General features: G+C 55.0%; 1 protein-coding gene across 1 annotated transcript in view; it reads left to right on the forward strand.

Annotated features, from left to right (window-relative positions):
• Nucleotides 1-15,970, forward strand: part of SLIT1 (slit guidance ligand 1) — a 162,860-nt gene that overhangs the window by 112,850 nt on the left and 34,040 nt on the right. Inside the window, exons 6-18 of the mRNA XM_032883205.1 lie at nt 339-410; nt 1,016-1,087; nt 1,597-1,760; nt 2,960-3,107; nt 3,547-3,618; nt 4,122-4,193; nt 6,349-6,420; nt 7,168-7,311; nt 11,916-12,079; nt 12,791-12,814; nt 12,950-13,094; nt 13,707-13,781; nt 13,964-14,107. Of these exons, the coding sequence (XP_032739096.1) occupies nt 339-410; nt 1,016-1,087; nt 1,597-1,760; nt 2,960-3,107; nt 3,547-3,618; nt 4,122-4,193; nt 6,349-6,420; nt 7,168-7,311; nt 11,916-12,079; nt 12,791-12,814; nt 12,950-13,094; nt 13,707-13,781; nt 13,964-14,107 (1,368 nt within the window). The remainder of the gene's footprint in view (nt 1-338; nt 411-1,015; nt 1,088-1,596; nt 1,761-2,959; nt 3,108-3,546; nt 3,619-4,121; nt 4,194-6,348; nt 6,421-7,167; nt 7,312-11,915; nt 12,080-12,790; nt 12,815-12,949; nt 13,095-13,706; nt 13,782-13,963; nt 14,108-15,970) is intronic.

Raw genomic sequence — 15,970 nt, forward strand, 5'->3', positions numbered from 1 at the left:
TGACAGAGACAGGGAGAAAGGGAACACAAGCACAAGCAGGGGGAGTGGGAGAGGGAGAAGCAGGCTCCCCGCTGAGCAGGGAGCCCCATGCGGGGCTCGATCCCAGGACCCTGGGATCATGACACCCAGGCACCCTTATATTTATTGTTTCAATGAAATAAGAAAGAATATAAGCTTTTGTTAGTATTTGCTATTTAGATCTACACCTATATCCTGAACAAAGGACTGGGTGGGGCCAGGCCTCTTTGTTTTAAACTAAGGGAGTGCTTGATCAAAATGTTGGGACGCCCCTGCCCTAGGCAGCATGGTTTCTGGTGTAACTTTCTTTTGCTTCACAGACAGCTGGACAAGAACCAGATCAGCTGCATCGAGGAAGGGGCCTTCCGGGCCCTGCGGGGGCTGGAGGTGCTGTAAGTGAAACAAGGGAGGAGTGGCAGGGGCTGGAGAGCCTGGGAATGCAGGAGCTGGGGCTGGGCAGCCAGACTGGGGCTGGGAGCAGCCCAAGGGGTGGGAGCGTCCCCCTACCCCCCCACCCCTCTGTGCTAGCCCCACAGCAGAGGCCACACTCTCTGCTCTCCTGGGCTCTCCACCCAGGGTGGTGGGGACACCTGCTCATGGGGTCTGCCTATAGTGTATGATCCAGGCTTACCCGGCTCACAACCAAGCCCAGGGCAGTGTCTGTGTCTTCCAGGACTTTCTGACACAAGAGGCCTGAAGGCCTCCCTGCCTGCCTTTGTGAAAGCCTGCACTTGCCTCCCAACCAGCTGCGGGTGGCGGGCAGGCAGCCTCCCCCTTCTCTCCCTCCTCCTCCCTGTCCTGGCTGCCTTATCACCACTGTCCCAGCTCAGGCCTTCCTCAGAGGGTAGCTCAGTGTCTCCCGCTCCTCCCGGGGCGGACTCCCCAGGATCCAGCCCAGTGCTGGCTCCCCTGGAAGGTGGACCACGGATCTGGGTGTGAGAGCCTGAGGGCTGGCCTACTGCCCAGACGCCCGGTGACTCTGGTTTCCCCTGACCAGGACCCTGAACAACAACAACATCACCACCATCCCCGTGTCCAGCTTCAACCACATGCCCAAGCTGCGGACCTTGTGAGTCAGCCCCTGGGCGGCCGAGTGGGGGCCGGGGGTGGCCGGGAAGGGGGTAAAGGCTTCCACGGGCAGGATAAAGAGCTCCCTCTTCTTCTTTGCATTCTCAGCAGTGGGTCATCCACTCAGGCTGGTGGTGGGGGGAGGGTGTCGGAGTCCAAGGGAGAGGGAAGTGACCTAAAATGGATGTTGAATGTCATTTCTATTTGATTTTTCCTCCGAAGACAAGTGACTTGTTTTTGTGTTTAAAAATGACTTATGTGCTTTCGGGCAGCGGGTCTGTGTGAGCTCAGGGAGATGAATCTTTTCTGGTCACACTCAGGCCAGCGGCTGCCCCAAACGAGCTGGGAGGGAGGTGGCGGCCGCCAGAAGCATCCTGCTGCTGGTGACCCCTAGTGAGCCTGTGCGGGCGGCTGGGGCTACGTGCAGCACCCCGCTCCCTGGCAGGGGGTTCCCACTGTGGGGCTGGGGCCCCAGGCGGGTGGGTTGCGAGCTGCCCTCTCCCCCAACAGCCGCCTGCACTCCAATCACCTGTTCTGCGACTGCCACCTGGCCTGGCTCTCACAGTGGCTGAGGCAGCGGCCAACCATCGGGCTCTTCACGCAGTGCTCCGGGCCCGCCAGCCTGCGTGGCCTCAATGTGGCTGAGGTCCAGAAGAGCGAGTTCAGCTGCTCAGGTGGGTGCCAGCCCTGCTGGGACTCTCCACGGCCCAACCCCTGCCTTCTGCTCCCTGCCCCACCCTCCACGTCTTGCTCCCTTCCCTGACCCCCGTCACCTTGCACTAACATCCGGTCCACCCATGACCTCCTCTCTTGGCCCATCACTTTCTGCTCATCGCCTCCTGTCCTTACCCACCACCTCTGGACTGCCCACATCTCCTGTCCTTGCCCATCACCTCCTGTCCCCTTCCATCACCTCCCATCGCAAAAAACATGTCTGAGAATATTCAAGACAGCCTTTTTTCGTATTAGCCCAGAGTTGGTGACAACCCAAATGTCCACCAGCAAGGGACTGGATAAACTAATTATGGTCTTATCCGTACGATAGAATACTGCCCAGCAGTGACAGAGGCAAGCTACCAAGATGCACAACAACGTGGGCAAATGTCAGAGTTTTTGCAGTGAGCGTAAGGAGCCAGACACAATTTCATTTATTTGAATATGATTTCATTTATTTGAAGTCCACAGATCAGCAGGCCAGATCTTTGGTGGCAGGTCTCAGAATAGCGGCTGCCTTGGAATAGGGGCGTAAGGGAGCCCTCTTGGGGGATAGAAATGTTCTGTGTCTGGAGATGGTTTGGTGGGTGCACCTCTGAGAACTTTAGCCGCTGTGCACTGAAGATGGTGACAAGTGTGTTATACTTTTAAAAAACTTATACCAGCCACTATGCTTTATCCTGGTTTTGTCACCTATCAGTGTTGTGTGGTTTTCCACAAATTAATTAATATCAAGGACTCCGTTTTCTTACCTGTAAAATGAGGTACTGCGTGTACAACCCTTCTCACAGCATCTGTCCCAGAACGATAAACGGGGTCCCTGTCATTCTCTGGTGACCAGTGAGGAGACTGAGGCTCCAGAGTGTTGGGCGACACAGACTAGAACCTGGAGCTTCAGAGTGTGGGCCAGGATTTCCTCATGTGTGAATCACACTCTCAGGCAGCACAGTTAGGTTCAGATTCAAGTTCGGCAAACATTCAGCCAGCACGTGCTGTGTGCGGGGCGCCCACAGAGTTGCATGGTTGTTCCCAGTGATCTCCTCCGGTTTATCGGCATTCAGAGAAACACTGTCTGCCCTGTCCCCACCCCTGACGCCATGTCTGGGGGTGGAGATGCGGGCATGGGATGCCCCCAGGTCACCGCCCACTGTTCCCTCAGGCCAAGGGGAGGCAGGCCGATCGCTTTCCTGCACCCTCTCCTCGGGCTCCTGCCCAGCCATGTGCACCTGCGGCAATGGCATTGTGGACTGTCGAGGCAAGGGCCTCACCGCCATCCCCGCCAACCTGCCTGAGACCATGACGGAAATGTGAGTATGGGCCAGGGCGGGTGCTGGGACGTGGGCCCTGGGGCCGGACTGGGCTCTGGTGGCCCAGTGAACAGCTCGCCTGAGGCCCCTCCATACACACGGAGGAGAGACAGCTGGCCTTGGCTGGCCAGAGCCCTCCACCCAAAGCTGGGCAGCTCTAGAGAGTTGGGAGGGGGTGTCCCTCTGTGGTCCATTTGTCCAGCCCAGCGGGGTGAGCCTGCTGGAGTCGGTTTCTCAGTAGTAGCCTGATTTGTGGGCTCCTTTCGGCCACAAAATCTGGGGTAATGGGACTCAAATACAGCAGCTCCTTTCCTCTCCCGTGCCAACCTGTCTACTCCAGATGGAGGATGGGAACAGGGGCAAAGGGTCTGGTTTGGGCAGGTAAGCCTGGGAGGCGACAGTCAGGACCCCGGGTTTCCTCTGTGTTCTTGCTCTGCAGCCGACTGGAGCTGAATGGGATCAAGTCCATCCCCCCAGGAGCCTTCTCTCCCTACAGAAAGCTGCGGAGGATGTGAGTGTCTCCTGCTGCTTCTTGGGAGTCAGCCTGGGGCAGGCGGCAGGGTCTAGAGCTGGCAGGCCACAGCGCATGTCTTGACTCTGCCTCCAGCTTCATCTCTGAGTGTGGAGGGCAGTGGTGTGACCTCCTCAGAGTGTCAGCGTGAGGCCCACGTGGGGTGTTGAGCCCGCATCTGGCACATGATCAGAGCTGACTGTCATCCTCCCATCTCAGCGGGGGCACTCCTACGAGCAATTTCAGATGTAGGGCGCAGCTGGGATGCGGGGTAAAGTTTCCTCAAGAGCAGGCCAAGGCTGGATGGCCCAGCCCGAGCAAGAGCCTCAGCCTGCACAGGGAAACAGCGGCCAGGGGCTTTTCAGGTGGTTGGCAGAACTGGCCTCTTACTTCTCTAATGTCAAAGAAATGCCTGCCCTCCTGTGGCACCTGGGAGGAGGGGCCAAGCAGGGCTTGGTGGCTGCCAAGGGATTCAGCCGTCTTCCCTTCTGCTCGCCTTGTAGAGACCTGAGCAACAACCAGATTGCAGAGATCGCACCCGATGCCTTCCAGGGCCTCCGCTCCCTGAACTCGCTGTGAGTACCCATGCCAAGTCTCCCAGGGTCCAGGGTGCCCCCGGCCCTGTGCCAGGGCCCCTCTTGAGGGGGAGACTGTGTCCAGCTCCCCCTTCCTCACTTGTGGACACTCTGCAACTGGGAAGAGGTAGAGGGAATCCAGGCAGAGCTGTTGCCCCTGGCAACTCTGATGCTCCTCCTGCCAGGAAGGGGATTTTCCCAGCATTCTTTGCGGCAGTCACCTGACGTGGCCCAGCCTTCATGTTGGCCCTGCCTCTCCACTGAGGCCCAGGGTTCTGTGCTTCTAAACCTTACTCAGCTCCCCGATAAGGGCTTCCACTCCCAGCTCCAGTTGTGACATCAACCACACCTTGTGCCTTTCATCCCAGGTGTGCTCCCAAGTTGTGGCGGGAGACAAGAAAAAAGCATTTTCCTCCACTTCTCCCCATTTCCCTTCCCTGGAGGGTTTACCTGGGTTGGGGGCGGGGCGGGGGGGTGTTTTCCATGAATCTACAAAATGCCATGCAGCGTCAAACATTCTCTTGGAAATGTTACTTCATCTCTTTTCCCAGTGCCCTTGCTCACACTCCCCAGGTTCACCAAGCCCCTCACTGTCTGAAGTGCACAGCACTTGTCTATACAGAGTACACTCAGGGCACGCTATAGTTGGGTGAGCCCCCATTGTGAGGAGCCTCCTGTTACTCTGAGGAGGGAGTGTTTCTGCTTGTCCCTGGCAGCACTGGACACATGCCTTGCCTAGATTAGGGGCCTGGGAAGTGAAATAGGACGGAACTTCCCCTTAGGGCCTGTAGGAGGCTGCTAGCTCAGTCCCTCTGTGTGCATCCTCTTCTCTTGGAGTGGAGCATGAGTTAGTGGGTGGGGCCAATTGTGAATGGCACCCCTTAAGTTGTGCAGTGCACAACCTACACAGCTGTACCTGACAGCCTGGTGATGGGCCTCTCTCATTGGCTGAGGAGATCAGATTCTGGAGGTGGCCTGCCAAAATGCAGGGCTCTTCATCTGAGAAGCAAATGACACACTTCCTAAATTGGAACATGACAATGACCCATTTAAGTGGGTTCCTGTTGCTCACAAAGACATCTCCCCACTATACGGGAACTTGTGTGCTGATGTCATGCTAATAGACCTCATTGACAGTGTCCACCTTGGCAGAGCCTGACCTGGTCTCCTTGCTTCAGCCCCTGCTTCCTCCACTCTGATCTTTCCAAATGCAAATCCGATCCTGTCTCAGAGGCTTCCTGGTGCTCCCCACCAACCCAGCAAAACCCAAGCTATTATTCCATTTGTTTCTTCTACTCAAGCCACACTGAGTCCCCCCCCCGCCCACCTCCAGGCCAGCCAGGATCCCACTGCGGGTCCTTTGCTTCTGCCATGCCCTCCTCCAGAAAGGATCTTGAAGCACATACTGTTTTTACACAGGCTGAGTTGTTTCCGGGGGTGGCTCGTGGGGGCTGCTTGCAATATTGGGAATGGAGTACACCCTGTCCCCAAGCCCTGTTGATACTTCTCCCTCTGCCTGAACCCATTCCTGCCTGCATGGCTTTGTGGAACCTGTGCTTTTTTCCTAATCGCACATGGAATTCTTGCTCAACACAGAGAACTAAGGTGAAGAAACCCACTTGCACCCCCACTGCCTAGACCTCTGCACAGCTAAACTTTGACCTCTTTCTTTCTGGTGTGTTATCTGTTGCTTGACGTCAGAGCTCATTCCGTGTATAATGTCTGGCACTCGTGGTTTTTTTCTTGTAATTCTCTGGAAATACGCACATTATCCTGCCCATGGGATCGTCTCCTCTTTGTCTCTTTTTACATCCGGGGCCAGGTTATACCTGTGAAGTTCCCCAAAGGGCCCCTTTGCAGGCTTCTATGGGTTCCATGCATGAGGCAGAGAGTGGGTATTGGGGGAATGCTCCGCAGTAGTGGGGGTCATGGCTGCCCCAACCCATAGGGTACCTTTCCCAAACTACAAAGGAGGCTCCTATCTTAACACACTTTACTGCCACCTGCTGGCCACTTGTTAAAGCCGACCTACACGCCTGCGCTGTGCCCCGTGAATGGTTTACAGGTGGTGCCATTGTGTGGGGGCCCCTTGCAACGTCGTGTCCACCTGGTGGTTCTCCTCTTACTCTCTCTTTCTGCTGCTTTTTGTCTCCAGGGTCCTGTATGGGAACAAGATCACAGATCTCCCCCGGGGTGTGTTTGGAGGCTTGTACACCCTACAGCTCTTGTAAGGACCCATCTGCGGGTGTCCTTGGGTGGCGCGCAGGGAGGGGGCTGGTATTCCCCTGGCCTCTCAGACTAGCCTTGCCAGCCTCTTTGGGGTTTAGGACTCAATGAGGTGAGGAGCTTGGATGATGGCAGAGCTGGGGGTGCTGTGAGGGACTTCGGGGCTCTGCGAGGCCAGGGAGGGAAGGGGGTCAGGTTCAGAGCTGATCGCAGGACGCCGGAGCTGAGAGGCTCCTGAGAGGCAGCCTGTGTTCCCGAGGAGGTCAGCGGGACTGGGGACAGTGTTGTCTCCTGCAGGGGGACACCCTAGCTTAGGCTCCGTGAAGCAGGAGAGTTCAGGCAGGGGTTCCCTCCCAGGATCCCAGAGGCTCAGAACCTAAATGGTCCATCTCAGATGCCTGGCAACACAGCAGACTCTAGAAAGGAGGGGAGCCTCCAAAATGTCTCTGGGAGGTGGCCTGACCATTGTGCTCCCTGCTTCCCAAGAACCTTGTGAGCACTCATAACAGCTCCTTGAAAGGGAGAGGAGCGGGGGGGGGCAGGAGAGTCCCTTACACAGAGAGGGCAGTTGGAGTTCTCGGCTTCCTGTATGCAGTGGACGTCCAGAGGGCCAGCCTCCCTGTGCCTGCTCCTGGGCACTTCTCCCCGACACAATAATGCTTGGTGCCAGGGAGGTGCCCAGGGCATGCTGATGCAGCCGATTCTGCACCTCTTCCCCCCCCCCCACCTGGCCCTGGTCTGCCCACAGGCTCTTGAATGCCAACAAGATCAACTGTGTCCGGCCCGATGCCTTCCAGGATCTGCAGAACCTGTCACTTCTCTCCCTGTATGACAACAAGATCCAGAGCCTCGCCAAGGGCACCTTCACCTCCCTGCGGGCCATCCAGACCCTGTGAGTGCCCTCTTGCTCTCTCCCCTCAGGCCCAGCAGGAAGACCTAGGGAGAAGGGACAGACTCTGGGGACAGGTAGCCGTCTTGCCCTGTGCCTTTTGCTCACCAGGAGTCGTCTCTTGTAGAGGAAAGAGCACAGAATTTGGGTTGGATAGTCCTGAATTCAACTCCTAGCTGTGCCTCTTACTAGCTGTGTGACCCTGGTCAAGTTAATCAGCTTCTCTGGGCCTCAGTTCACTCATTTATAAAACGAGGATACTCTTTTCTTCGTAGGGTTGTTAGGAGACAAAAGGGGACGTTTGTACAGAGCTGAGTTCATTGTAAGTGCTTCTTAAGTGCATGCTTAATGGGCATTTATTATGAATTTTGTCGCAGCCATTGTTTATCTGCCGGACAGTGCTGTCCATCAAATAATATCCACATTGGGGAGGCAGCACAGGTGTGAAACAGGTCAAATAAAAGTCTCAGCTCCTACTCCCTGGGGACCCTATGCATCAGCAAGGATGTGAGCCACGAAGACAAACTTGTTAAAGCCCACACACGCCCACCTGCAGCCCCCCTCCTGTTAATTAACTTACTTCTGGCAGGGAGAGGAAGATGGAGCGCAACAGGGAAATCTTGCTAAATATGTGAAATCAGAAGTTATAGGGAGACACGGGCAAGGTGGAAGGTTTTATGCAGCTGGCGGGATGTCCAAGGGAAATTCACAAAAGAGATTTCATTGCTGGGGACCACCACACAGGAGAGCCTGGGGGGATAGGGACCAGGACTAAGGGTCTCATTTGAGGAGTTTGTCTCCCTCTGTGGGTGGAAGCAGAGCAAACACATCACATGGATGGCCTTCCTGGGGGTGGCCTCTGTCTTTGGAGGGATCTCAGAGAGCGCTTCTGCCTGCCAGACACCATGCCTGAGATCCTGGCCACTGCCGGCAGGTACTAGTGGGGCACAGAGCTGGGGCAGAACGTTGGAACAGGAAGTCTTCCTGCAGGGGAGACAGAAACAGTGGGACCCTGAGAACAACAGTAGTCGCTACTGATTGTCTAGCCCTGACCCAGTGCCAGGCGGCTCGCTCCATGTGTTATCTTCCTGAACTCTCACAGTGGCCGGTGGGCGTACGGTCCGTGGTCCCGACTTCACTGATGAGGAAACTGAGGCAGGAGGTCACGGGACTCACTCTAGGTCACACGACACTCACAGAGCAGGGATTTGGTCTCAGGTACCTCTTCACCATCCCTGAGAAGTTAGTTAGCTTTGCCCTCGACTGTACTTTTTCCATCAGAATAGACCTCGTTATTTAAGGCAAGAGAGCAGAACCAGACTTTCATGAACAACTATTACGTATTAACAACCAGAGTACGGTTTGGAAGAAGAATAAAGGAAACACAGACCCAGGAATAATCAGATACTCTCAATACAGGTTTCGAGGGTTAAACGCCCTGACTGAGTCACAGGTCAGGCCTGAGTGGATTTAAACAACCCACAGCCTGCTTGATCTCTCCGAGATCTGTGGCCGAGTGCCTGGGACCCACTCCTGACTTTGCTGCTGTTTTCCTTGTTCCAAGAGATTTTTCAAAGTGTTTTTTTTTTTTTAACAGTTTTAATGAGGTATAACTTATATACCATAAAATCCACCTCTTCTAAGCATACAACTCCATGATTTTTTGTAGATTTCCAGTTGTACCATGATCACCCTGATCACATTTTAGAAAGTTTCCCTCACCTCCCCCAACTCCCTTGTGTCCCTTTTACAGTCAGTCCCGAGTTCCTGCTGATGCCCAGGCAACCATAATCTAATTTCTGTCTCTCTAATTTGTTTTTACTGAACATTTCATAAAAATGGAGTCTTCATGGGGCACATGGGTGTCTCAGTCAGTTAAACGTCTGAAGATTGATTTCGGCTCAGGTCACGATCCCAAGGTCATGAGATCCAGCCCCAAGCTGGGCTCTGCAGTGGGTGTGGAGCCTGCTTAAGATTCTCTCTCTCGAGGCGCCTGGGTGGCTCAGTGGGTTAAGCCTCTGCCTTCGGCTTGGGTCACGATCCCAGGGTCCTAGGATCGAGCCCTGCATCGGGCTCTCTGCTTAGCAGGGAGCCTGCTTCCCCCTCCCCGTCTGCCTGCCTCTCTGCCTATTTGTGATCTCTGTCTGTGTTAAATAAATAAATAAGGTCTTAAAAAAAAAATTCTCTCTCTCTATCTGCCCCTCCCTATCCCACCCCTGCTAGCTCTCTCTCTCTCTTAAAAAAAAAAAAATGGAATCATCATGATATGTCATGTTTTGTTACTGACTTCATGTTTTTGAGGTCCATTTGCACCTTGGTATGTATCAGTGCTTGGTTCCTTTTTATGGCCAAGCGATTTCCCACTGAATGGATCGACCACATTGTATTTATCCTTCTAGTTGATGGTCATTGGATTTCTACTTTGGGATCATTATGAGTAACGCTGCTGTGAATATTTGCTTACAAATCTTTATGTGGACAAATGTCTTCGTTTCTCTTGGGCTTTCTGGGTCTTATAGGAAATGTATGTTTCACTTTTTAAGAAATTGTGAGTTTTCCAAAGCGGAGGTAAATCCTATCTTACATCCCTACCAGTGGTGTTTTATGAGGATTTCAGTTTCTCTGCATCCTTGCCCATCCTTGGTATCACTTGTCTTTTTCATTATGGCCACTCTAGTGGGTGTGAAGTGGTGTCTCATTGTGGGTCTAATTTGACTAGTGATGTTGAGCACCTGCCCCAAAAGGTTTCTAGCTGGGACGTCTTTTTTTTTTTTTTTTAAGATTTTATTTATTTAAAGGCAGAGGCTTTAACCCACTGAGCCACCCAGGCGCCCCTAGCTGGGACGTCTTAATGCGTATTTCAATCTTCCCTTCTGCCTTCTACCCTCACAAATGTTCATGGAGGGAACGGCATGGCCCCACGAGCAGCTCATTTCAGGGTGTGCCTTTAGCATGATGCTATTTTCCCAAACAGATATTTTTTTTCCTTCTTCCTGAGCATTTTCCCTTCTCAGCTCCCTGCTCCTTAGGATTGTTAAAAATTCCAATTTGTGTCAAATACCTAACTAAGCCACATTTCTCTGTGGGTGGTTCAAGTTTGTATAAATTGGCTTTGACACGAATAACCTGTTCTTAGAAAGGATATATTCTACCCCACACCCACTGAACATTTTAATACATGCCTGAACAACATAATTGCATTGATTTTAAACAGAGTTCTCTACTGAGATTGTGATAAAGGGAAGCAATTAGTTCAGGCAGAGGCCTGGCAGTGCGGCCTGAGCCGATGTGGCTGGGCGGCTGGGCGGATCCTGGAGCAGGGCCCGAATCCTAATGTATTTTCAGTCATTGACGGACTCTGCCATGGGGTGTCAGCAAACGCGTCTTCTCTGTGCAAACTGACAGTTTAAATGGGGAGACAAATGTCCAGTGAGATGCAGAAGGGGTGGGGGTGGGGCTGGATCACCTGGTGATGCTGACAGGAGCCTGGACTCAGGAAAGTGAGGGCGAGCCCAGGGGAGTGGCAGGAACATCTGGGCAGAGAAGGCTCAGACCAGGTAGCCCAAGTAGGAAGCAGAGCCCAGGAGGTGATGAATAGGAGAGAGCGTGGCCAGGTCAGAGCTGACCTGGTGCAGACCCTGGGCAGAGCTCGCACCTCTATTTGCACAGCCCTGGACCCCCATCAGGGCCCTGAGCTGAGGCCAATAAGTAGATGGCCTACCCTGGCGGCATTCAGTGGAGAAAAGCAGCCGTCCATGGCGAGTCCTCGAGCTGGCCCCTGCTCTGTCTCTGTACTTGCACGCAGAAACGTTGGCTCTCAGGTACAGGTGCTAGAATATTCTTCCCTGAGTCAGTTTAGAAAGCAGGGCCTGCCCAGTGCTGTGATGGCCACAATACAGGCCGGCAAGCTGGCTGCTGGCGGTTCAGATGTGGCTGGTCTGAGCCTTGTTGGGGTGGGGAGGGCCCACTAATGGGAAAGCCACCTATGTGGTCACTGAGAGCACCTCGTGTTCCTACAGTCAGCATCGCCTGCCGGCTATCCCCTCCCACATTTATCCTGCTGGTCGCACAGGCAGCCTGGCAGGAGAATATGAGTGGTTCCCCAGTAAGTAGCTGTTCAACCATGGTTTTTGGCCCCATTCCCTTCCTGACAAAGGCTATGGAGAGAAGCTGCTGTTGCCCGAGGCTGCAGGGAGGGGACAACCCATGACAAAGGCCTCTGGGCACCGACAGTCCTGGGCTCTAATACCCATTCTGTCCCCTCTCCCGTGGAAGCCTGGGGTGGTCTGGCCAGTCCCCAGGTCACTCTTGCCTCCGCTCATGTCCGTGAAGTATGCTGGGGTGTGGGTACGGGTGGGTAGAGGGACAGAGGACAGAGTGAGGCTTGCCGGGGGTTCAGCAGGGACAGCGGGAAGCTCCAGAGCCTGTGGAGAGCCTTCCCCGCTGCCAGGTTCTGGCAAGGCTTCTCCCTAGTTGGTGGGCGAATCCAGGCGGTGGCCCAAGGCCATGTGCTTCAAGCCACCAGCGAGCAGCGACCTCCAGGCAGAGGTCAGCACGGTTTGCTGCTCTGTCTCTGATCCCCGCTCTGCCCCCGACCCCCGGGACAGGCATCTGGCGCAGAACCCTTTCATCTGTGACTGTAACCTCAAGTGGCTGGCGGACTTCCTACGCACCAACCCCATCGAGACGAGCGGGGCCCGCTGCGCCAGCCCCCGGCGCCTCGCCAACAAGCGCATAGGGCAGATCAAGAGCAAGAAGTTCCGCTGCTCAGGTAGGCGTCTGCCCACCCCGCCCCCCAGTCTGTCCACCAGCCGGCCTGTCTTCAGTCCGCTTAGGGACCGTGATGATTTCTGAATGGCCCCAACGATGTGTCCTTGGCACTCCAGACCCTCGCCAGAGGGTCCCAAATCGTAGCCCCAGATCTGAGTGGTCGGCCAGCTCCACCCCGCCTTGCATGGAGGCTTAGGGAAGACCAGGGCTGGCCGAAGGTCCCCGAGGGAGGCCTGCCCGGTCAAGGACCCGGGTTCCTCTGCTCCGAGGTCAATTTGCTTTCATGTACTGCTTTCAGACTCGGGAAGCCTGGGACCTCTCCTCAGTGAGAGAACTGCCTCCTCCAGGCTCTGGGGGCAGCAGAAACTGGCTGGGGACAGTGGGGGTCAGCTTTTGAGCCTGGATCCTGGTCAGGGACGTGGTGCCTCGCAGCCCCATCCTTGTCTTGGGCCACTGCCCATGAGCGTTCTCGTGTTTTTGGTGCTCCCTGAGAGGTTCAGCCAACGCTGGCACTATCCCCAGCCTCAGCCCAGCCAGGGAGCATCCGTGTTCTTCTCCGGCTGGGGGCTGGGCAGGTGGGCTCTGAAGCCTGGATTTGGGACCCCAGTGTTGTTCCTGGGGTGCCCTCACCTGGGCAGTGGGTCTGGAGCCTGGGCTCTTCTGCAAGTCCTAGAGGATGGCAGCTTCATGGTGCTTCTGCTTCTCTCCCCAGCCAAAGAGCAGTACTTCATTCCAGGTAGGAGAGTGGGGGGGACTGAGGCCAGTCAGGGGGGCCGATGACAGTGGGTGGGTAGGGGCAGCAGGCTGTGGGGGTGCCGGGGAGGCCCTGCCCTGGGCTGCTCAGCCCCCAGCCCCTGCCCTGTCCCCGCAGGCACGGAGGACTACCAGCTGAACAGCGAGTGCAACAGCGATGCCGTCTGTCCCCACAAGTGCCGCTGTGAGGCCAGCCTGGCTGAGTGCTCCAGCCTGAAGCTCACCAAGATCCCCGAGCGCATCCCCCAGTCCACAGCTGAACTGTGAGGCCCCCTGCCCTCTTCACGCCGCACCTGCCTGTCCCCAGCCCCACTAACCCCCCTGGATCTGCTCTGGGTTTCGCTCTGGTCTAGCTCTGTTAGGGAGTGCGGAAGACCCCAGCGTGGCAGCTGCGGGTGTGGCAGGGAGCGGCTCCCCCCGCCCACGCCGCCCCCCACAGCCCCTCTGCTCCCAATCACAGCCTCAGACCCTCAAAGAAATCTCAGGCCCACAGGCAGGTCGGCAGCCTGAACTGGGGGAGAGATTCTCAGTCATGCTTTTGCCTTCTGGGGGATATGATCCCATCAGATCAATTTGGCTCTTAAGCCATCCTTCAGCTGTTTTCTTTCTTTAAAAATGAAAATTTGTGCTCACGCGTGTGCACGTCCGTGAATAGCTACACATGCCTGTCATTTGTGTAGGTACATTTTTGTGGCATTTTTAACGTTAAAAATACCCCCCAGTATGCCCATCCATCCTTCCTTTGAAATAGGATCCGTTTGCCTTGCCAGATAAATTCTGGGAACCCTGTCTGAGTCCCAAATAATCTCAATTTAGAAGATACTCTCATGTCTGTCATTTATGAATGTGTGAGTTCTCTTCATTGCCTCTTACAGACGATTAAACAACAATGAGATTTCCGTCCTGGAGGCCACCGGGATATTTAAAAAACTCACTCATCTGAAGAAGATGTGAGTTACCCGTTGGCGGGAGGTGGCAGTGAGGACTCCGGCTGGGGAGGGAGAAGGCAGATACTGGGTGTGGGGGAGCTCCCAGTGGGGAGGCAGGGCTCCTGCGCAGGGGCGGGTACTGGAAGGCGGGGGCGGGGGCGGGGATCCCCAGCTCCATCATCCCGCTGCTGCCTCCTGTCCAGCAATCTGAGCAACAACAAGGTGTCAGAAATCGAAGATGGGGCCTTCGAGGGCGCAGCCTCTGTGAGCGAGCTGCACCTGACCGCCAACCAGCTGGAGTCCATCCGGAGCGGCATGTTCCGAGGTCTGGATGGCCTGAGGACCCTGTGAGTGTGCAGTCCGGGGAGCAGGGCCGGTCTGCCGCAGGCAAACCCAAGCCAGAGTGTGGGCGTTTGCGCTGAGAGGATGAGAGACTCCCTTTTCCCCTAACCCCAGCTTGCAGCGGCCGAGGGACAGCTGGGGACCCTGCCTGTGGTGGGGCCAGTGGGGCCGGTGATCAGATGTCACCTGGGGGGTGAGGTTGATGCCCGGTGAAGGGGTGAGCGGAGGTGGGCCCCATTGGGGGTTCCCCTCTAGCTGCCCTCCAGTTAGGCTGCAGGAGCTCCCCTGTGTGTTCGTTCAGGAGTGGCCAGCACGGATGGAGGTGGGAGGGCCCATCATCTCTGAAATTCTAGGATCCTGTGACCCAGAGCCTGGCCAGAGCTGACCAGACATCAGGACTCAGTAGGATCCTGGGGGAATCCCTCCCTCAGGGAGCACCCTCTTTCCACCCAGACAGCGCCAGCCCTTCTGATGACCATGTAGACCTTCCGAGCGCTCAGTAGACTGTGATGTCCAGTCGGGCTTCCTATGTTGACTGAAGTGTCCCACGTCCACACTGTCCTGTCAGTAGCCACGGGTCGCTCTGGAGTTCCTGACGTGTGGCTAGCGCCACTAAGACACAAAATTCTGAATTTCATTTCATCTTAATCATCAACAGCTACACGTGGCTGATGGCTACCACGTTGGGCAGCACAGCTCCTGACGCCGCCTGGCTGTGTTTCCATCCCCCCCACCCGGCTGTAGGGCTAGCAATCTGTTTCCCAAGCACATACCGTGGGATTCATGTAAAGAAAATGAATACATGGAGGGATTTCCTGTGGCTTTCTGTGTTTTTCTGTTGGCTTGTTTTACAAAACGGGGATTCCTTTTGTGTTGTGTTTCGCCACTTGCTTTCGTCACGTGTGAATCGGGTGGGGCTGCTTTCCCAGGCTGTGCTTACAGGGCTGCCCTGCTTGTCCTCACCCTGGCCAGGTCGTCCTTGAATGAGTGTGTTGTGGGCTCTTCAGTGCTCGGGGTCCCCTTGAGGGAGGCTTGGAAGGGGACGGAGGAGAGGGGCAGAGCGGGGGCAGAGCAGCACACGGGAGCCACAGTGGAGGCACCGGACAAAGGCCAGAACCCTGCCACCACACACAAATGACCGCTGCTACCATGGGTAATGAGCAGCCACCTTTCCAGTCTCGTGCACCCCCATGTACGTTGGCATTCACACGCATCCATCCACCGCACATGGGATGATTCCATGTAGCTATTTCTGAACAGAACCCTAGAATCCTTTTTATTCAGTGACCTGCTTTGTCCTTAAACACAATACCAGCACATGTACGTATCATTAAAATTTCCTTTACAACATTATTTTGAAGGACTACATATTATGTAATTATTGGAAATTTGGGTTATTTTAATTTTTATTATAAGCAATGTTGTGATTGATATCTTTATCATGAAATTCTGTGCCCCTCCAGGATTCTTCCCTTTTTTTTTTTTTTTTTAATTTATTTATATGACAGAGAAGATCACAAGTAGGCAGAAAGGCAGGCAGAGAGAGAGGAAGGGAAGCAGGCTCCCTGCTTCGCAGAGAGCCCAATGCAGGGCTCGATCCCAGGACCCTGGGATCATGACCTGAGCCAAAGGCAGAGGCTTTCACCCACTGAGCCACCCAGGCGCCCCAGGATTCTTCCCTTTTGATAAATTCCTAGAAGAAGCCTGGCTGGAAGAAAGCATGAAGGGCCCTTTCAGGGTCTTTGGTGCCTGTCACTTCCAGGGAGGCCCCGAGTCACTCTCCTGCCAGCCCAAGTGTCAAAGTACCTGTTCCCCCACAATGACCCTGGGCATTATTATTATATTTTTATTTATTTTGCTATTTGTCA

Source organism: Lontra canadensis, unplaced genomic scaffold (genome assembly GCF_010015895.1).
Source record: "Lontra canadensis isolate GAN:19392208 unplaced genomic scaffold, GSC_riverotter_1.0 scaffold3, whole genome shotgun sequence".
Lineage (NCBI taxonomy): Eukaryota > Metazoa > Chordata > Mammalia > Carnivora > Mustelidae > Lontra > Lontra canadensis.